This window comes from Anser anser (assembly GCF_964211835.1).
Source record: "Anser anser genome assembly, chromosome: 27".
Lineage (NCBI taxonomy): Eukaryota > Metazoa > Chordata > Aves > Anseriformes > Anatidae > Anser > Anser anser.
In genome coordinates this window covers 6,625,393-6,646,083 of record NC_139748.1, presented here as the reverse complement: position 1 = coordinate 6,646,083, position 20,691 = coordinate 6,625,393, and the positions used below count along the sequence as shown (strand labels likewise).

Sequence of the window (20,691 nt, the reverse complement as noted above, 5' to 3'; positions counted from 1 at the left end):
GTTCCCTTCCTCCCCTGGCCGTGCCGCGGGCGAGCGGCCAGCGCCGGCGGCTCCTCCGGCCACCCCAGCCGAATTTTGGGCATCTCCCAGCCAGCCCCAGGTCACCCAGCGGCGCGGTGCCTCCCTCCGCAGCCTCTCCATCACGGATTTTGCGGAAGGCAGCGGGCTCTTCCCCCAGCCCGAAGCAGCCCCCCAGCAGAAGACGCCGGCTGGCAGAGCGCGGCAAACTCATCGCACCGGGAGGAGGAGGAGGAGAAGCACGGCCGGGCGAGGCGGTGGGGAGAGTTCTCTGGTTTTTTCTCCCCCCCCCCCCACGGCTGCCAACTTCGGCTCCCGCAAGCACCCAAAAAGCACCGAGGAGCCGGAGAGCTCGAGAGAGGAAAACAAACCCAGCAGCGCGTGTGTGCGCCCAGCGGCTCCCTGCCCGGAGACAGCATTTTGGGGGGAGGGGGGGGGAAGGGGGTGTGCAGCCCCCCCACAAAAATAAAACCCCAGGCTGGCACCTGTCCCCAGCGAGCCGGGCTCTCGCCCCTGCCCTGCAGGGGCTCTGCAGCCCCAGCCGTGCCCGCTGCAGTGAGGCGGGGGCAGCACCCGCCTGCGGCCCCCCCCCCCCGTGCCCCGAGCCCCTTCGCAGCCCGCAGCGGTGCCACGCTGGGGGACAGGACCCAGGGGTGTCCCCCCCCGTCCCCCCCCCCCGGGATACAGGGGCAGCGCACCGCAGCCCCACAACTATTAATAACGCAATTAGTTGGGGAGCAGGGAGCCGGGGTCCTGCCGGTGGGGACAGGCTGTGCCTCGGGGGGGGGTGAAGGTGGGGGCTCCCCGCTGCACACCCCGCTGTCGCAGCCCCCCCCCCCCCCCCCTTAATAAAACAAGGGCAAAAATTGCCGGAGCCGAGAGCGGGGAGGCTGCAGGGAAAGGGAGGAGGGGGCACCCTCAGCCCTTTTCTGGGAAGGTTTTTTTTTTTGGGGGGGGGGCACCGGGTATCCCGGGGATGCGCCGCGCCCCCCCCCCCGCACTTACCCGCGGGCAGCGCACGAAGTTGGCGGCGGCTCCGAGCCCGGCTCCGCCCGCGGCCGCTGCCTCCGGCCCCGGGGGGGCGCGGGCAGCCCGGGGGGGCCCTGCGGCATGCGGCGGGGACGGCCCTTACCGGGGACAAGCCGAGGCTCCCCCCCCCCCCCCCCCCCGCCCCGCAGCCCCGGCCCCGGCCCGAGCGAGCCGCAGCCGGGCGGGACCCGCCGCGCTCCGCAGCCGCGCCGAGGAGGAGGAGGAGGAGGAGGAGGAAGAAGAGAAGGAGGAGGAGGAAGAGGAGGAGGAGGAGGGCTGGGGCCGGGGAAGTTTTGCATGAAGAGGCGCTGGGAAGCCCGCTGCGGGGTTTGCCGGCCTTTTAAAGCAGCAGCGCGGCGCCCAGAGGTGGTGATGGGGGGGGTCCCCCCCTGCTGCCCCCCGTTCTGGGTGGGGGGAGCGGCTGCACCCCCCCCCGGCCCCCGGCAGCGCGGGGCACGAAGGGTTCAGGCAGAGCCGGGCAGAGGGAGGGCGAAGGAGCCGGCCCCTCGGTGCCCTGCTGTCCCCAGGACCCCCCCCCGGCACCGAGCATCAGGGCACGTTTTGCTCATCCTTGTCCTCTCCTGTCCCTGCCCGTCACCTGCAGCCATCGTCGCAGCCGGGAACATAACAGCAGCGCTGACAGGCCTCCCGGACCCCGCCGCGCTTCCCACGGGTCACGTTCTCTGCTTTCGGCCTTTGCAGAAGCGGGGGAACCGTGACACCCATGGTACCAAGGCAGCAGCCTCGCCAAGCCCTGCAGGACCCTCGCTCGGGCAGCGCAGCGCGAGGTGTGGGCACCAGAAGGGTCCCAGCGCCCACCCCGGCTCCCTCTGCCTGCCCGACAGCCGCCCCCAAATTTCACCTCCCTGCTGAGGGAGCAAGGACAAGGGAGGAGGCTCCCGCCAGAACCACATCGTCCCAAGCTGTCCCTTCCCGCTGCCCTCCCATAACGCGACGCGGACGCCCCACGCCGCGCACATTCCCCTGGATGCTCTGGCATCGCCTTTTTTGCCATCAAACAACCCACCGGGCCCCGGCGTCTGCGAGGAGCCCATCACGGCCCGACGACTCATTAATCCAGAGAAAACACGGCCCCCTAGTAATGGCCATTGACACATTAACTGCTCCGATCCATCACAGTAACAAGGGCGAGGTAACCGCGCACCGCAGCGCTTGCGGCGCTCACCTGCCTGCGCGCCGGGACTGCGAGCACCCAGACCCCGCGGGGACCCCAGTCCTGGGGGGGGGCTCACCTGGGGGGACAGCTCTCTGCGGCTCCTCCTGCCCCTCTGACCACCCAAACCCAAAGCGCGGCCCTCCCAACGTGCATTTCCAGCCTCTTCTTCGCTAGGGGTTGATTTCTGTTGCCCGCTCGGAACGGTAAAATAGCGACGCTGGCGCGGGGTGAGCCGTTCCCAGGGGGGAAGGATGCAGCAGCTCAGGGCTCGGCGCTGTCGCCCAGACCCTGCTGGGGATGCTGGAGAGGAGCTGGTTTTCCAGAAGCTCTCAGGGCTGCCTGGCTCCCGGCGCAGCGCCCTGGCCAGGCCTTTGAAGGAGCTACGTGCTCTCCAGCGAGATGCACTCTCCTGAAAAGCTGGCCAGCCGCCCTCCTGCCATTAAAGTAAGTGGCAATATTCCCGTGGACTCGGATGCTCACGGGATCGTGCCCAGAGCGCTGTCTCCTGCAGAGCGCTCGGGCTGTTGCAGTGATTTCATTTACAGCGAGAGCTGGAGTGGTCGGCGTTGTTATTCTGCCCTGGTGCCGGGGAGGGCAGCCCTGGGAGGCGCACGGGCCCCCCCAACCCCCCCATGTGTGCACACACGGTGATCAACCCTCATCTGCACCGCTACCGATGCCATCCCCAGAAACCCAGGCAAAAGGACCCCTGCCTCTTGCTTTTACTGCAGCTGATGGGGATGGAGCTGTGCTGTGCCCCCCCGGCAGCAACGTCCCAGCCCCAAGAAGGGCTTCAGGACAGCGGCTTTCTGTCCCTGGGGTCTGTGAGCTATCTCCAAAAGGTTCTCAAGAAGAGGCTGAGAAAAAACAGGCTGGTGCAGGACGCATCTGCCCCGGGGCCGTTTAGGGGTGCAGAGGTGGAGCGATGTGGATTTTCCACTCCAGCTGCCAGGGCAAGGATGCACCCAGGGGTTATTTGGCCTGATTCAGAGGCAGAGATGCAAGGGCAGGAGCAGGGGTCCGTACCCATCAGTGCCCAGGTCCACCAAGCCCTGGGGGAGGGCAGGAGCCCCCCCACCTGCCCCGGCATGGAAGAGGCTTGGGGCAGACCCTGGGCACACACAAAGCCAGGGCCGGGGGGGCTGCAGCCCCCGTGGGATAAGCTGGGCACAAATCCCCTCACCAAAAGGAGCTCTCGGAGGTGCCCCGAGGTCAGCTTTATCCTCACTGCTCCGGGTTGGGCGAAGCCTCCACCACAGGGGGATTTCAGAGACACGTGCTCTGCCTTCGAGGAGAAACGAGGGCATCTCGATGAAGGATTGGAGTCTCACTGCACAGGGACAAGGCTGCGCCCCAGCACGGCCCCAGGCACAGGGACACGCGGCCAAGCTGCTCTGCTTTGCCCAGGTCCTGAGGAATTGCTGGGGGAAGGTCTCTGAGCTAAATTACGCAGGAATCTGGGTTACTGCATCACCTGAGCTGCTCCAGCGTCTGGGGGGTGCTCGGTGCTCATCGCCCTGGTGCAGCCACCACGATCCAGGGTGAATGGGGACTTTGGAGCCATGGGGTGAACCAGGACTTCGGGCACTTCCCTCCTTTCCTCCACCTGTGCTGCCGTGGGGGAAAAGCCATCGCATCAAATGAAGTCACCAAAAAAGCAGTGAGGAGCAGCAGCTTCCCATGGGGCTGACAGCTCCTCCTCCACCTGTGGGAAAGCTCCGATGGAAAATATCCGTATCCAGCCCCTCCAGCCCTGGGGAGCCAGGAGCCGAGGTCCGGGGGATGCTCCTGCAGCCAGCAGCGTCTCCCCTCCTTTCCCCGAGCCTCACGGACCGCACATCTCCATCTCTCCCCATCTTCTCCCCGCCCTCAGCCAGGAGCCAAAATATCATCAGTGCTTGTGTCACCGTCACGAATGTCAAATTACAATTAACGTTTAGAAACCCTGGCTCAGTCCGGTGCCGCCGAGATTCCCAGCACGACAGGAAAGGCCACGGCGAGCGGGGAGGGTGCGAGCACCGGGGGCAGGCGGGAGACAGCCCAGGGATAACAGGAGAGCAGTGTGGGGTTACCCCGTGCGTGCCCCGGGGCCACCCCAAAAGCGGCTCTGCTCATCCCCCAAAGCGCACTGCTGCAGTCAGCGCGTGTCCTCGGGTCAGGGTCCTTCCAAAGATGATCAGATACTCCAGGAGAGGTCAATACTGCCAGCAAATGGATGCAGAGCCGTCCTCTGCGGGATCAATACGGCTCCGTCAGGCTCAAAACAAGAGGAATTAAACAAGACGTTGCCTCTCCCGTCCTGGAAGCAGGGTTGGAGGAACGCACCCCAGCCCCAGCTCCGCATTCACCTCCAGCCAGGGGTCACAAAGAGCTCCAGCACCTCCACCAGCACCAGCACCCCTTCCCCGACCCTCCAGGGCTTGCAGACCTGCAAGGCTCTGGCACGCACTGGCCCCACGGCACAGGGGGTGCCCCTTTGCAGCAGGGATAGGAGCACGTCCCCAGCCCCAGGACCTTGGGGCAGGGCTGGGGCCAGCAGCCGACGCTTCCCCTTCTCCCCGGCAGCCTGCAGGCAGCGGCGCAGGAGGACAGCCCCTGCCCGAGCAGCAGCCAGCCTGGCTCCCCTCCAGCCGGGAAGGTCACCGCGTCCACCGCGAGCATCACCGAGAGCAACCGGGGAGGCGCGCCGCTTGCGAGCTTTATTTTATTTTTCCGAGATAGGAAAAAAAACACGAAACCGCATCTTATGGACTGGACTCACCGGCTCGGCTCTGCAGAAGTGCCTGAATAATTTATGGCCGAGCCACCTCCTCCTCCTTCCTCTCCCTGGGTCACTCAGGCCAAGGAGGCGCAGGCACGGGAAGCGCGCCCGGCCCGTTCTGTTCGTGGGCTGTGTGCTCCCGGCGCTGCCTTGGGTTTAATTCCCCGCTGGTTGGAAGGGTGGGGAGAATAAATCTTTAATTCAAAGCGAAATATTAATAGAGCCGCAATTAGCTGTAATATCTACACAATTAAAAGGCAGAAGTCCCAGCAAGAGCTGTTCTCCTGTGGATTTCAAGAAAAATGAGTTTGCAGGGTGGGACGGGGAGCCAGGGATGCTTTTCGGGTGTTACCGCTGGTCCCCGGGGGAAACGCGGCCGGGAGGAGCAGCAGAGGGATGGCTGCAGGCAGGTCAAGGGCTCCCCGGCGGTGCCGGTGACGCAGGAGGAAGCCAAAGTCCGATCTGCGAGAAAAGAAGAGGAGGAGGAGAAAGATTTCAGAGGGGAAGAAAAACAGAAGAACACGCTGACACGTTTGTCCTGCTCCCTGGGGCATTGATTGTTGGGTTTTTGCTTTGTTGGGTTTTTTTGTGGGTTTTTTTTTTTTTTTTTCAACTAAAGGAAGGTTTTCACTGACGTCAGGCAGCGATGAACCTCAAAGCGAGGACGGAGAGCCAGAAGAGTCTCCGCTGGAAGTTCGCAGGCTTTCGGGATGGATTTCAGCAACCGCGGGGCCTGCGCCCAGCGGGGCGCCCCGGGCTCACCCCCGCAGCCCCTGGCGGCCGTTTGCCAGCTGAAGGCACAAAAACCACTCGCAAAAGAGACGTTGAAGCTTTCCTGCGCTGGGTAATTAGAGCCTGAGCTGTGATTTACCGAAGAAAGGAGGGGAAAAAAGAAATTGCAAAACAAAAACGAGCAAAATAATTCAGCGTGCCCAAAAAATACATAAATTATAGGCCCAAGGAAAAAAAAAAAAAAAAAAAAGAAACAGCCTCGGATTTCTTTCCACAAGAAAGAGACTCCTACACACAAACAGCACATGAATATGGGTAATAGATATGGATATTTCAGAGAGCGAAAATGGTACTGACTGCTCTCTTATTGGATCAACACTCACACATCGAGTCCATGTTTCTCTCGAGGAGTGGGGATAATGGGATGCCGAATGTCAGACCATTTTAAATATATATAAAACTCATTATACGCCTCATGACTAACCAGATTTTGATGGAAAGAGTTGCATTTTAAAGAAATGGGAGGGGTGGGGGGAAAAAAAAGGCAGCCCATCCGGGCCTGCGGGGAGGAATTAGCAATGAAAGAGGGATGATTCGTCTGCAGGCTGTGAGCGACAACCCCTCCTCCTCGCGAGGAAGGCTGCTGCGGCTGTGCCAGCCCCCTGGCAGCCCCCCCAACCCAACGACCTCCCCGTTTTGGGGGGCTCCAAGCCCCCTCCAGCAGTTTTCCAGCACCCTGGAGCCCACGTCCTGCCCAGCCGATGCAGGGCCCCCAGGAAAACGCTGCTTGAGGCCCCAGCCTGCCTCTTTGCTGGAGACCACCGAGGAGGGGATGCCCCTGGGCTCGTGGGCTTCTCCCCAAGCCCCCCGTGCCAGCACTGAGGGGATGGGGTGAGCGTGGGGGTCCCAAACCTGCCCCCTCTGCGAGCAGCCGAAGGCCACAGCAAGCTGCGCTGCTTGGCAGCGATGCGCATCCCTGGCCGAACCCCCTCCAGCTGCAACGCTAGAGCCACGTCTTGGGGTTTATTCCTCTCTCCTGCACACATTCAGCCTAAAAATAAAAAAATTAAAAAAAAAAAAATCCCTCTTTGTACCCCTTTGTCCCCGTAGCGAAGGAGGACAAAGGACTCGTGCCTGGGTTTGGCGGCACAGCGGTGCCGGAGCTGCTCTCCCAGCCCAGAGACGGAAGCGCCCGCGCTCTTTCCTTCTGCAACACTCCCACCTAATGGCAGGAGAGCCACCGAAAGGAGAGCCAGCAGCACCCAGCAGAGCCACCCGACACCCCGCTGAGCACCCCGAGGTGCCGGGCAGAGGCCGGCCCAGCTCGGTGCACCTCCGGGCTCAGACGCCAGCAAAAACCACCCGCGGGCATCCCGGGCTCTGCCCCGCCGGCAGGCACCAGGGGCTCCAGCAACACCGACTTTTGCTCAGTGAAGGAACAAAGCTGACTTCCCGACAGAAAGGAGCCCACGAATCCGGCATGGGTGGCAGGGATCATGCTGAGGTTTCATCACACGCTTTGCAACTTTTTGTCTCTGCCGCCCGCCGCCCCCCGTTTACTCCCCACTCACCCCAAAACCTGCGCCCACGCGTTGTGCCCAGCCAGGCCCTGCCCTGCACACCGAGCACCCCCCGGGGACCAAAGCCATAACCCCCACAAATGCCATTTTTCCACCCCCACCCCAGCAGCTTTCAGCTGGCTCCAGCCTTTGAGTGATGTTTTGCTTCCCTCTTGTGGCTGCTGCCCTGGCACAGCCGCGCTGGGAAGGGAAATGGGACCTGGGAGCACCCCACACGCGTGCCCAGGAGAGCGCGAAGGGCGCTGGATGGGCGAATTGGTCCCATCCCAGCCACAGCGATGGCTTACAAGCGAGGACGAGAGGAGATGCTGCGCAAGGTGCTGGGGATCCCTCCAAACCCAGCTGCCCACCTGCCTGAGCTGAGCGCTCGGTGGCACAGAAGGCACTGGGTTATTTTACCCGACACCAGCACGAGACAGGCTGGGATGCTCCAAACAAGGCTCCGGGTTTATCCGTGTCTGCCCAGGCCAACACTTGCACAAACCACATTGATTTATTTTTTTTTTTTTTACCCCTCTTCCTAACAGTATCAGAGGCTGAACAAGTCCCCAAATGCAAAGGAAAATGGCAAGCAGTCCCAGCTCTCAGCCCCCTGCCTCCCCGGGTTGCTCCCACCCTCCTTAGAAAGCTGATAGGGAAAAGAAAAAAGGAAATTTTTTTAGAGGAACGATGTTTTCTGCGCCGTGAGCACGGGGCCACGCAGCACTGGTGGTTTTGACGCTTCCCCAGCTAACGCTGAGCGACAGCAAGCGCCCGCAGCGCACTGCCGCCGCCTCCCCGCTGCCACCCGGCCGGCCCTCGCCCTGTGCTAACACCCTTTAAAGAGTCCTTAAAAATAAAATAAAGTAAATAAAATAAAAACAAACAGTCGTGGTGGATTTATTGGTTTTGGAGGACTCTTTGTCAGAGGGCGAGCGTTCGCTCAGCGCGGACCCGGTGATGTGGCTGGGGCTGGTTTGGGTCGGCGGTTACTCCAGAACTTGGGTCTAAACAATAGTAAAAAAGGAAAAGCCACGGCACGACCTCAGAAATTTCTCATTACGCACCGTTAGCACCTTTTCTATGCCGCTGCTGGAGCAGGAGCTACTGCTGGAGCTGCAGAGGTGACACAAACTCATCACACCCGTGCTCAGGTAGCTGGGGAGTGACCGAGCCTGGAAGACGCCGCTCCCGGCCCCTCTCTTCCCTCCTGGCCGTGGCTGGGAGCCGAAGCTGCCGTCCTGCTCCGAAGGCACGAGGCCAGCAGGGATCAGGCCCCAGAGGGACACGGAGCAGGACCCAAGACACGGAGCTGCCTAACAAGCCAGCAGCACTAATGTCATTAGCGCCGCCGCCTATTTTGGGCTACTGCACGAAGCAGAAACCACTTTAATCTGCAGTTAAAGCAGAGCCGGTGGCAGCGAGCGGGGGCTTTTATTCCCGTCTTATTTTTAGGAGTTTCATCTGGCAGCAGGAGCCCGGCTTGGCACTGGGCACCTGCGGGTCCAACGTGCCACGTCCCGGGAAGCCGGCTCCATTCCCCAGGCCTGGGGGGGTTCCCAAAAAAAGGGGGAGCTCAGCTCTGCCTGGGCTTCTGCGTGGATGCAGGAGGGTTTTTTCCACCTACAGTTACTGTGGGAAGCTGGAATCTCTCTTTAAAGAAAAAAAAAAAAAAAGAAAGGAGCCAGAAGAAGGAGAGAGCACATTTGGTGGTAAAATTAACTGTGACGGCCAGACAGCACATACTTCCCCTGCACCAGCAGGACGATTAGAGGAAAATCTTTACATTTTAACTAACACTAAAGCCTCTGGTGGTGCAGAGTTAATTCCCTCCAGCCCTGCCGGAGCAGACAGGCAGCAGGACACCGGTGGGGACGGGGCAGAGCAGGAGCGGCGCATCGCGCTGGGAAAGGCGCAGGGTGCTGGAGGGAGCCAGCGCTGAGCAGCAGCAGCCTGAGCCCGCAGCCAGCCGTGAGGATGCACAGGAGATGGGGTAAAGCCAGGAAGGCTGCGTGGAGCAGGAAAAGGCTGTGACTGCCGTGCTTCTCCCCTCCGGCTACCCGGGGAGCCGCGGTGCCTCTCCCGAGGATCCCCAAGCCATCGGCTGCGATGCTCTTCCCGAACCCAGCCACGTGCAAAGCTTCCCCGTTCACTACGCACGCACCAACCTGCTCTGCTTGAAAGCCAAGAGCTCTACATCAGGGCAGAGCTGCACCTCTGAATGAGGGCAGCCTTGCCCCGAGCCCCCCTCTGCCACTTGGGACCCCGGGCAGGCGAAGCCCCGTGGCACCAGGGCAGCCCCGGGCCCCTCTGCGTGGAGCTGGCCCCGCCAAAATAGCGCCCGCCTGCTCTTCCCAGCTCCTCCATAATTCATGCCACATCCTCCTGAAAGAAATATCCTCCTCAGGCATGAAATATTCATGGCCCCGTACTTTGCAAGGAAACACTGCCTTCCTTGGAGCGCGACCAAGCAGGCAGGGCCGGCACGGATTTGCCTTCGCAGGAGTAATTACGTCGCTCATCAATCGGGTGCTGCAACGAGAGGGGCTGCACTGGGGAGGTATCGGGGCATCGTGTCCCACCCCGTGCAAGAAATCTACTTTCGGAAGAGGCACGGGAGGGCTCTCACAGCTCGCCGGGGAGCCCCAGCCCCGCTCCGCTGCACAACATTCAAGGAAAGCAGAGGCATCCATCCCCCGGGGCTTGGCGCATCGCTGTGGTGCCTCCACGAGCGTTACTTAACAACAAGAGTCAGTCCCAGCCCCACGGGACTTCCCTAGCAGGCCCCAGAGGGGGTGGCACAGCCCTAAGGGTGGCTTCAGCGGGGAAGTTGCTCTGGGGGCACGAAGGGGTGGAAGATGTGCACGGGGACAGGCGAGCACCGCACCGAAAGGGATGCGCGACGAAACCCCAGCACCGTTCCCTGCTGGGCAGCCCCTCAGCTGCGCTTGAAAAGCCATCTGTTAGGTGCTGCCGTGTGCCGTGATAATAGTTAAACTGCTTTCAATTTAAATAAACTATCGTGTTTATATAATTAAAAAAAAAAATGCAGTTTCTCTGGGCAGCGTGAAGTGTCCCGGGGCCACCCCAGCGCGGCTGGGGACAGCACGGGGCAGGATGCGGCCCTGGGGCTGGGGGAATTCGGTGATGCTGCACAGGGGCGAGCTGGGCAAGGGCCTGGCCACGACTGCCCTCCTTCACCCCACGCCGGCACCTTCCCAGTTTTATTATCATCGCTGCTGGCTTTTTCACCTTCCCAGCCCCGGCAGCACCACCAGGTCCTGGGGACGGAGCAGCCCAGCCAGGAGCATCCTCGGCAGCAGGCAGCCGTGGAGGAACCCACCTCCAAGGAACATTTTGGGGCAGCGCGGGCCCCCTGCCCCCCTGCTCACATCTCAGCATCCCTCCGGCTCTCAGGCAGCAGCAGCTGCCCCCCCGCAGCCCTTTCCTCCTTTCGGTGGTGCTTTGCTGAAGTTACAGCCCTCGCAGGGTGCCCATCGGTTGCACCTCTAAGTTTAGGGACAGCACCATCAGCCGAGGACGCTTTCGACGTGGAGAGAACAGCTTCCTACAGGCAGACTGCTCCGACGTGGCTACGAAAATTAACACATAAATAAAAATCACTCTTCTAACCCGATCCATCCCCAGGCAATAAATCAAGCCCTTGCTCGGGGGGGGTCCTGCCAGGCCCCATGAGATGTTCTGGCACCCAGATGTGCCCGGCGGTGCCAGCCCTAGGGGCAGGGAGGGGACACCACCAGGTACGCCAGGGCACATGGGGACAGGACGTGAAGCAGAGCCCCCCCGCCCCCCCCCCAGCTCGGTGGCCCGGGGCGCGTTAACCACCACCGCCCGGGGACAAGCCCACGCTCGAGCAGCAGCACGCGTTTAATTAATCCCATCTTGTCCGGCGTGATACGAGCTATAATAAAACATGGCCCAGATTTCACGGTTCCTCACATCGTGAGCCAATTAATAACAATAAAAAATAATAAAAAAAAATAAAAGCCTGAACACGGAGCCTGCCTCCGTCAGCCAGCCCTCGCCTCCAGCCCCCCCCAGCTGAGGCACTGCAGCTCACCGCACCCCAATAAGGGGGCCGGGGGGGGGGGGGGATTCCCCAATGCATTGGTTATAGCAGGGTCCAGAGAAGCCCCCCGCCCCTGGGCCACGGAGGGGGGGTGATGCTGGGTGCAGGGCCCTGCTGCGAGGTGTTTTGGTGGTGGGGAGAGAGGAGGGGGTTGGCGAGCAGCAGGGGAGGGGGCTCGGCACAGCGCTCGGGTCTCTGCTGAGCGGTGAAAACGGATCCGGGGAAATCTGCGCGCCCGGGATCGACTCAGCCTTGGCCAGGACCCGAGGTGGTTTCGGGTGGCTTCTGCGGGAGCGCTGCCAGCCCAGGCTGGGCTCCCTGCCCCCGGGGACCTGGTGCCAGCACCCAGGCTGGGGGACCCAGCCCAGAGACCCCCCCCAGAGCAGGCATCGCTTCCAAAAACCCCCCGACACCCCCAACCCCCAGGTGCCCCCCCCCCTCGGGGGGGGGGTGGCGCACACCGCATCCCGCAGCCGCGCTCCCCGCACCACCGCGTCGGTCCCAGATCTGGACCCGGCGTCTCGCGGCCCCAAATTTCCAGCAGAAGCCACCAGTGCCTTCCTGTGGCTGCCGCCCTCGCTGCAGCCGTGCGGCGGGGCCGGATCCAGCCCGGTGAGAAAGGGAGGAAGGGATTTGGGATTAGCTGCTGGCCGGCACCCAGCTGCTCTGGGGATGGGGAGCAGCTCCTCCTGCCCCGACACGCAGCGTGGGGGGCACGGATATCCCCCGCAAGGGTCACCCACGGGCAGCGGGGACACGAGCAAGCTCCTCCAGCACTCCCACCAGGAGCCTTCCCGAAATCCTCGGGGAAAATCCCCCCGCTCCCAGCCCACGGGCTGCGCACGCTCTACCCACGCAGCAGGGACCTCCAGGTACCCACTGAATTTGTGCTTTTATTTAAGGACAACATTCAGCCGCCGGCCCACGGCTGCGTTGTTTCGGGCTCATTTCTCCCCCAGAGAGGGGCTCTGGGGGCATCGGGGCAGGAAAAAATCGCTTCCCTCGCCCTGCTCCAAGTCACGCCGAGCCGCCCCCCCAGCCCGCGCCGTCGTGACGCTCCCCTCCGAGGGGAGCCACGCGCACGCCTCGTCGGGCTCCGGCACCTCCATCCTGATTAGCAGTTGCTAAGCGAGCAATTAATCAGGCCCCCGAGCCGGCGGGGAGGGCAGCTGAGAGCCTCGCACACCCCCACCGAGCCGCTCGGGGGATGGATGGATGGATGGATGGATGGATGGATGGACGGATGGATGGATGGATGGATGGATGGGTGGATGGATGGATGGAAGGATGGATGGAAGGATGGATGGATGGATGGATGGATGGATGGATGGATGGATGGATGGAAGGAAGGATGGATGGAGGGGGACCACAGCCCACGGGATGCTCCCCACCCCACCACAGTGCGGGGACCCCCCCGTGACCCACTCCCCAACATAGGTTTGGGGGCACAGAGGGGTGCGATGCTCAGCACCGCTGCAGCTTGCAGCCTTGCAGAGCCCCCCCCCCGAGCCCCTCACCTCTCACCCCTCGTGCTCCCCCCCTCGCTCCCCTGCTCGTGTGTCTGTGCTGGTTGAAAGCTGACCCCCCCCGCACCCCGCCGGAGGTGCCCAGCGGTGCCAGGCACCGCGTCCCAGCGCCGTGTAACTGGAGCTGGGAACAGGCAGTGACCACCCGGCCCCGTTATAGCCGGCCCTAATCCCCTGGCCGGGCTGGGTGTCACGTCTCCCTTGGGATGGGTGAGCTGCAGCACGGGGTCAGGGACACGCCACGTGCCTGGGTGTCCCCTGCTAGGGGGGGACACGCTCCACGGGGGGGGGGGGCGGGAAGAGGAAAAAAAAATATCAGGCCACCCATACGGCTCAGTCCCAGGCACCGCGGCATCGCCGTCACCCCCCCCCATCCTCCTTCCCCTTACCTGGGGGGAGCTGGGGCCAAGGGGGCCCAGCAAAAAGCCCCCAGCTCAGCAGCTCCCACCCACCCACCCCAGCACCCATCCTGCTCCCCCTGCAGGGTGCTGAGCCCCACCACGACCCCGCGGAGCCCCATGGGGGGGGCTGTGGGGCAGGGCCAGCTCCTGCCCACCCCGCTTTGAAAGGGGGCACCCTGCAGGGGCGCAGCCCGGCTCCCACCCCCACCCCCCCCCCGGCCCTGCTCCCGCAGCCCCCGGCCGCCCCCGGCCCCCGGCGTGCCTCAGTTTCCCCCCGCCCTGCAAAGCCCCAGCCCGGCTGCGGGGTCGCCTGTCCCCGTTAGATGGCAGCAGGGATCCGCGGTGCCACCGGCCCCAGCCTCGGGGACGCCGCCAGGATCCGGCCACCCCCAGCCTCCCCCCCCCATAGGGCTGACCCCTGGGGGGCCGCATCCTGCCCTCCGGTGCTGAGGGCACCGGCTGGGTTCCTGCGGGACGCCTCGTCCCGCCCGGCCACGCTGCGTTTCGCCTCCTTTATTGCCCCAGCCGGTGCCAAACCCGCCACCCAGCGCCGCCCACCTCCCTCGAAGGCACCCAAAAGAGGGGCCCGCGAGGCACGGCACCCAAAAGCGGGGCTGCTCCGGCTCACACCCGAAGCCAGCTCGGCTCCGTCCCCGCTCCCGTCACCTCCTCCTCCTCCTCCTCTTCCTCCTCCTCCGGCCTCCGCGGCCACCCCGGGCCCCCGCAGCAGGGCCGCCGCCAGCGCCTGAGTCAGGCGTGAGCAGCACCTGAGTCACGGGCACCCAGGGAAGCCCCCCCCCGGCCCCCGGCGCTTTTCCAACCGCTGCTGAGTAAAAGGGAAAGCGTCGAGGGATTTGGCCGGGAAGGGTGCTCGCGGGGAGCCCCGGCAAGGAGCAGCAACCCCCCGACCCCCCGGCACGTTCCCCTTGGTCACAGTGGGCTCGGGGTCACGGCAATGCCCGGCAAAGCCACCGGTGTGCTCGTGGCGGGGACGGCGCCGGAGGCGTCCTCGCCCAGGGGAAATGGAGAGGGGAAAAACCCCACAGGGGAAGGAAAAGTGGCCGTGAGCCCGTGCCCTGGGCTGGGTGTCCTGTCCCCGAGCTCCCTGCGGTGCCGGCTGGGAGCATCCGTCAGCGCTGCCCCAAAAATCCGGGTGCCCCTGGGGACAGCTCCGGGTGGCTTTTCCACTTGGGGCAGGCTGGGGAGCCGCAGGGGGGGGGGGGTCCTTCTGCACCCCACGGGGCCTGCGGGGACTTGAGATAACCCAGGGATGGAGGAGCCAGCCCTGGTGAAGAGCAGGAAAAATGCGTCCCCCGTCCCTTGCCCCGAGTGCATGTCCTCCGGCCCCCTGCAGCCCCCTGCAGCCCCCTGCCCCAGGGACCCCCAGCTCTTGCCCCCCGTGCCCCCACCCCTTGCAGCACCTCCCACGTTGCCCCTGATCCCCCCCCCAGGATGCTGCTGCCGGCCGCCGCGGGCTTCTCTGCTGCCCCGTTTAGTTTGGCCATGCCACTCGCAATAAAATACCTTGATTAAAAAAAAATAAGGCCGGCAGCCCCCCCGTGCGAGCCAGACAGCAAGCCCTCAATTAATGACCCCTCACATTCCCCTCCCGCGTTCCCCCGTTAATGATTTACAGCATTTCCTCCCTGGCTTTTTTTTTTTTTTTTACAAGGCTTTGTTAGTCCCCAGCCCTGGGGCTGCGGGGGGGAGAGGGATTTGGGGGCCGGGGTGGGGGGGGGCACAGGTATTTCTTCACCCACCAGGAGCCCCGGTGCCCCCGGGGTGGGTTGGCGAGCGATGGTGGGGAGCTCTCGGTCTGCAGATGAGGGGCTGGGGGGTGAAGGAGGTGCCGGGGCCCCCACTGACGGCCGAGGGCCGCATCCCTGTGAGGATGCTCCCGTGGGCAGGGGGTGGCACGAGGCTCAGTTCCCGGCGCCCCCTGATTTACGCCACCCCTTTTGGAGCAGGAGCGAGGCGAGGCAGGACCCCAGCGGGGCCGGTGGCCGCACGCGCACCTGAGCCCCAGCACGCTCGGGACACGGCGCCCGAAGCGCGAGGGGAGCTGGGAAGGGGCCGGGGCAGCCCCCCCCCCAGCAGCAGCACTGGGCTTTGTGCTCAGCAGGCAGCCCGGAGGAGGTTTCATGTTACTGGGAAGCTGGGATGGCGGCGTGTTCCCGGGCAGCGCGCGGACAAAAGGCCATTGTGCGCCGCGGGGCTCCCCCGAGCCATGGCGCAGCCCCAGCGCTTCCCAGAGCCCCTGCCAGGGGCCCGAAAGGAGCAGCCCCCCCCCACACACACACACCCCATCCCCAGGCCACCAAGGTGGCACGGCTGGTGGCCAAGGAGCGTGGGGCACCTGCCTGCGGGACGCTGAGCAGCCAACAGGGTGCGGGAGCCCCCCCCCGGGATGGCTCCGCCGTGGGGCTCTCCAGTTGCCCGAGCGCACTGAGCCGAAGCAGCTCCTTTCCCTGCTCCCTTCCCTGTCCGAAATACCCTAAATGTGCCCTCGCCACCCCGAGGGATGGGGACAGTGGGGTGGCACCCGCTGGGCCACACAGGTTAAACCAAAGCCAGCCAAGCGTGGGTGCCAGGCGGGGACGTGGCCCCAGGGGTACCAGGTGGGGACGTGGCCCCAGGGGTGCCAGGCGGGGACGTGGCCCCAGGGGTACCAGGTGGGGACGTGGCCCCAGGGGTGCCAGGCGGGGACGTGGCCCCAGGGGTGCCAGCACTTTGGGGTGTGCAGGGCCAGGCTGGCAGCCCACACACCCTGGCCACGGCCGCACATCCCCACATGGCCAGGAGCCACTTTCCACCCCCACCAGCCCGTCCCACGACACGCCACCTCCTGCCTCTCGCCCCGATCCATGTTTTAGGGGGGGGTTACGTGCACATTTACACTTACGGGGCTGTGCAGAGCACACGGGCAGGCAGCCCCCAGCCCGGGGGCAGGGATCCCCTCCGAGCAGACCCTCTCCTCGCCACCCCGCTCCCAGAGGGAGGGACCCGACCCCATCGCCGGCCGGTTGCAAGCACAAAAAGGCAGCGAGCGCTGCAGGGAAGCCCGTGACTCCCCGCCGAGACACCCCCAGGGTGGCTTCCCAACAGAGCTTTCAAAACAAGGCAGCACCTGACAGCCCTGGCTCGCTCCGGGCAGATTTGGCCACTTCTTTCCAGGCACAAAGGGCACAGGCGCTCCCCGTCAGCCCGGCCCCTTGGCGCTGGAGGGCTGGGACAGGCAGGATTTTCCCTTCCTTCCCTTCCAACCTTGCCCCAGCCGGGGCTGCACGTAGACCTCGAGCACACCCGCAGCACCCTTCACCCCAGCACTCAGGCCCTTTCCCTCCCAGGGGTTAGTTATTGATTGCAGCCGGTCATAAATATCGCAGCAGGGATTCGCGAGGCAGCTCCGAGGTAACGGCGATGCCTCTTCGCGGCGCAGGCAGGGGAAGGTTTCTCACTCGGGTATCAGATCTGGGGGACCCCGGTCCTGGTGCTCCCCCAAGGGGCTTGGGCAAGTTCCTCTGCTTCTTGGAGGGAGGAGAAATGTTTCTTCTCATCCTCTTGGAGACTCTTCAGGACATGGAGAAGTCACCCCAGGGGCTGGTGAGGATGCCGTGTCCCAGCGATGCCCTCCTGGGACAGGAGTTCCATGGGGAGGAAGAGTTCAGGCCCCGAATCGCCTTGAGAAAGTCAGAAACCCGATGCAGGGCTGGCGTGACTCTCACCTCATTACCCTGAGCAAGAATTAACGAAGGCGGTTAATTACCTTGGCCCTTCTTTGTGCAGCCACCGCTGCTCGAGCGGCTTTGGGGTGAAACCAGCTGGAAACGCGAGGTCCCCGCGTGCCCCGGGAAGGATGCTGCCTCTCGTAGCACCAGAACAGGACGGTGCAGGGGGATGCCCAGCGCTTGGGGTGCAGCAGAGCCCCCCCCGGCCAACAAAGTCCCAGCGAGCAGCGATGCTGAGCAGCCCCCCCGCCCCATGAAGGGCCCCGCAGCACCCCACACCCCGCAGCCCGGCGCCACCGCAGGCGAGAGGAGCCCGTTGGTGCCGGACACAGCCCCCAGAAATCCCGCACCCTCTGATCCACGCGTTTGGGTGCGATGAGGATAATCACAGCCATCTCCACAAGGCCCGGGACCAGGAGGATTAATTAAACTGTTGTTCGAGAGGGGGGCTTTTGAGGTGACAAATAATTAGTCCGGTAGCCTTCCAATTACCCAAGGACCTGGGCTGGGATATTTTTCCAGAGCTGCCTTAGAGGATCTGGGTTCCCTTTTCCCAGGGAAATTAGGGGGAATTAGGCACCCAAATCGCCAGCACGGCTTTGCGGGGCTCGGTGGCACTCGCTGGGACAGGGCGGGTGTGGGACGAGGGGACATTGTGCCTCCCATGTCCCCCCCCCCCTGAGACAGGGCGATAGCAGGCGATCAGTGCAGTGAAGGAGGAGGTAATGATTATTTCTTTGGAAATATTGGCTAGAAAATAGGGATAATCAGCAACGCGCACGTGTCCCCTGCCTGCCCCACACGGTGCGGACCTCCCTGCGTCCTGCACGCTCAGGACTCTCAAAGGCAGAAGCACCGAGCCTATAATTTATGGGGTGCCGCAGGAATTTGTCCCCAAAATGAGGCTCCAGGAACACAGGGATAAACCTGCCCCGGAGGGTGAGGAGGAAGGAGAGGTCTGAACAAATTACAGCCGGCCTCGGTGGGTACGGGGCCGCTCGGCCGCATGGGGGATCTTGGTCAACAGGGAACAAAGCCCGGAGGGGAAACAAAGGCCCCATCCCCTCCCACAGTGCCCATCCCGTCCCCAGCAAACCCGTGACAAGGTGACAAGGACCGGGCTGGGGACACCCCCACCTGTGTCCCGAGGGGTCTCCCAGCTCGGTTGGCTCACCTGGGTTTTTTGGGGTTGCGCGCCCCAGCACAAACACCCCGGCACGGCACACGTGGATCCCCTGCACTGCGCTCACCCGGGATGGGGGAGAAAAACCCCACTTCTCGTAGCACCATTTCCAGCCGGTTTTTGGCTTCTGGGCTCACTGCAGAATTCAGATTTTTGAATTTGGAATTGCAGAACTTTTGCGTTTTGCAATTTTTTTATTTTTTTATTTTTTTTTGCAAACTGCAGAACGCAAACCTCGCCGGTCCCGCTCCCAAACCCCGCCTCGGCGGCGGCGTGTCTCTCCTGGCTTTCAGCCAGGAAAGCTGCAGAAACAAAAGTGAAAACAAGTGGCAGGATGGCGACACCAGGTGCGGCTCTGCCCAGCTCGGAGCGGCCCCCCCGGCGCTCTGCCTCTCACCTTTTGGCAGCTCACAGCTCGCTGTTCGGGGCAGCGGGCACTGCCCCGCGTCCCCCCCGCGGGTCACCGTGTGCGCACACCTCTCCGTGGTGCGCTTCCAGGCCATTCCCCTTCCACAAATCCTCCAGCAAGCCGCCCTCTGTCCTCTCAAACATGCTCAGAGCACCAAAAAAAAAAAAAATCCCCCTTTTCCCCCCAAAAAAAGTCACTTCCCAATTTCCCCCTGCTGCACGCAGCTTCCCATCCCAGCACCGATCCCGGCTGCGGGGCGCACCTGGCCGGGGATTTTTTGGAGACGGACGCGGCTTTGCTTCGAACACCGAGCGACGTGGAGCAGCCCGTGGGTGCAAAGCCACCGGCGAAGGCAGCTCTCAGAGCCCTCCCCAGGGGTGAGCAAGAAATTGCCGAAAGTTTCGGCGACCCAGAACCGACAGCCCCGGTTGTTCGCGCCCCCCCCCCCCCGGCGCTGCTCTCCGGTTACAGCCACTCACCGCCGGCGCAGAAGAAATAACGAGGGATATTAATAACAGCAGCCCTCTGCCAGGGACAGAAACCAAATTCCTCGCCGGGCTCGCAGCAAAGAGGGGAAGCCCGAGCACGCCCGCGGGCAGGTTTGGGGCAGCTGAAGGCACCGCAGCGCGCGGTGCTTGGCTGGGGCCGCCTGCTGCAAGGGAGCGCTGATTTTAGATTTAAAAAATATAATAATGCTTGGGGCTTGCAAGCAGCACCTTACCTGGATGCAAGGCCCTCGGATGGAGGGGACGCAGCGTGGTCGCCATCTCAGGGAGCTGCGGCCGGGCTCAGCCCCAAAATGCAGCGGTGCAAAGGGGGCAATGCCTCCGCTTGCAGCCATTCGGAAATGGGTCGGCTCCTCGCAGGGCTTTTTTTCCCCTGACTTGCATTCATTTTTTCAGAAAGGGACACGGCTTTGGTTGTGTTTCAGACGGGAGCCGTCGAGGGAACTTGCGGGGGATTTTAAATCCAAGCAGCATTTAGCAAGGGGTGCCACGAGCCTTGCTCGGCTGGGTTCGGTTCTTTCCGTGTCGCAAACCTTCCCCGCAGAAGTTTTGCGCACGCAGACACCGACACTTCTGGGCTTCACGTTGTTAAGGATGCTTATTTTTTAATAAAAACCTGCCTGAAACTTGAATTCAGCATCATACGGTCTAAAGTTCAGCTCCCAACACCAGATTTCAACCCTTCGAGGCGGGGTGGTCAAAGCACCCAAGTCGGACTTTCCACGAAATTCACGATCGGGGTTTCTGCAGGAGTTTGGGGGATTTAGGCAGACTCTCATTGCTGAGAGCTCCGAATTTCCTTGTATTCCCCCCAAAACCCACCACAAGCCCCCAGATGCTTGGCATGCTGTGGAAAACTGCCCCCAACGCAGTTTTTTAGGGTCCTAGCAGACCCGGAGAGCTGATCTCGCTCCCGTTCCACACTGACCTAAGGCACCCCAAAACAGGCAGCGTGGATTCAGAACAAAGCTCCCCCCAGGCAGAACCAAACCCCAAAACCCACCCAGACCGCGGGGCCGCTCGCCAGCCCCCCCCAAACCCAACCACGCTCACCCCTCCGCCCCCAATCCTATTCCCACAACATTTCCGCCCTGAAACCTGAAACACGGCGCTTCAAAACCTCCCTGGGGACGGAGCACCTGCTGCCGGGTGCCTCCAGAAGGGGATCAGAGGATATTTTTTTTTTTTTTTGGGGGGGGGGGGGGGTAACAGCATGGGGGGGGGCAGCAAATAAAAGCACCGCGCTTCGCCCAGCGCAGAGCCCCGATGCCCAACCCCAAAACGCCACCAAAACCCCTCGGCGTCACCCCAAGACCCCAAAACCACCCTGGGGGCACACAGCACCGTGTGCCCCCCCCCGGGAAAACACGCCCCCCAAGCCGGGAACCCATAAACTGGGTATTGGGAACCCCACAAACTGGGGATGTTTGGGGGGGGGGGGGTCTCCATCCATCCCGGCTGCCCGGGGGGAGCCACCACCGCCCGGGGGGGCTCGGCAGGACCGGGGGGGGGGGTCGGCAGGACCCGGGGGGGGGGCTCGGCCCCGCCGCAGCCCTTTGAACGGCCCCATCG

General features: G+C 63.3%; 2 protein-coding genes and 1 long non-coding RNA gene across 7 annotated transcripts in view; 1 reads left to right on the top strand and 2 right to left on the bottom strand.

Annotated features, from left to right (window-relative positions):
* Positions 1-1,180, bottom strand: part of GRM4 (glutamate metabotropic receptor 4) — a 103,774-nt gene extending 102,594 nt beyond the window's left edge. For both annotated transcript variants that reach the window (XM_083812139.1, XM_083812138.1), the window contains exon 1: positions 1,024-1,180. The gene's annotated coding sequence lies outside the window, so the exon portion shown is untranslated. The remainder of the gene's footprint in view (positions 1-1,023) is intronic.
* A 13,573-nt stretch (positions 1,181-14,753) lies between these two features.
* LOC310887006 (uncharacterized protein) lies at positions 14,754-16,647 on the top strand (the record flags this gene model as incomplete). 2 transcript variants are annotated; one of them, XM_083812387.1, is made up of 2 exons in its annotated part: positions 14,754-15,911; positions 16,020-16,647. In XM_083812387.1, exons 1-2 carry the CDS (start codon positions 15,454-15,456, stop codon positions 16,645-16,647), a joined length of 1,086 nt encoding a protein of 361 aa, XP_083668513.1. In that variant the 5' UTR covers positions 14,754-15,453. The 2 variants fall into 2 exon arrangements, with proteins under 2 accessions (XP_083668513.1, XP_083668512.1); XM_083812386.1 differs by having other exon boundaries at positions 15,993-16,647.
* LOC310887009 lies at positions 15,706-20,667 on the bottom strand. 3 transcript variants are annotated; one of them, XR_014575583.1, is made up of 4 exons: positions 19,335-20,665; positions 18,602-19,265; positions 18,196-18,506; positions 15,706-17,027 (listed from the first exon to the last, which is right to left on the bottom strand). It is a non-coding gene; the product is annotated as an uncharacterized lncRNA (long non-coding RNA). The 3 variants fall into 3 exon arrangements; XR_014575584.1 differs by having other exon boundaries at positions 18,196-18,340; positions 18,439-18,506; positions 18,602-20,664; XR_014575582.1 differs by having other exon boundaries at positions 18,602-20,667.
* Positions 20,668-20,691: the final 24 nt, after the last annotated feature.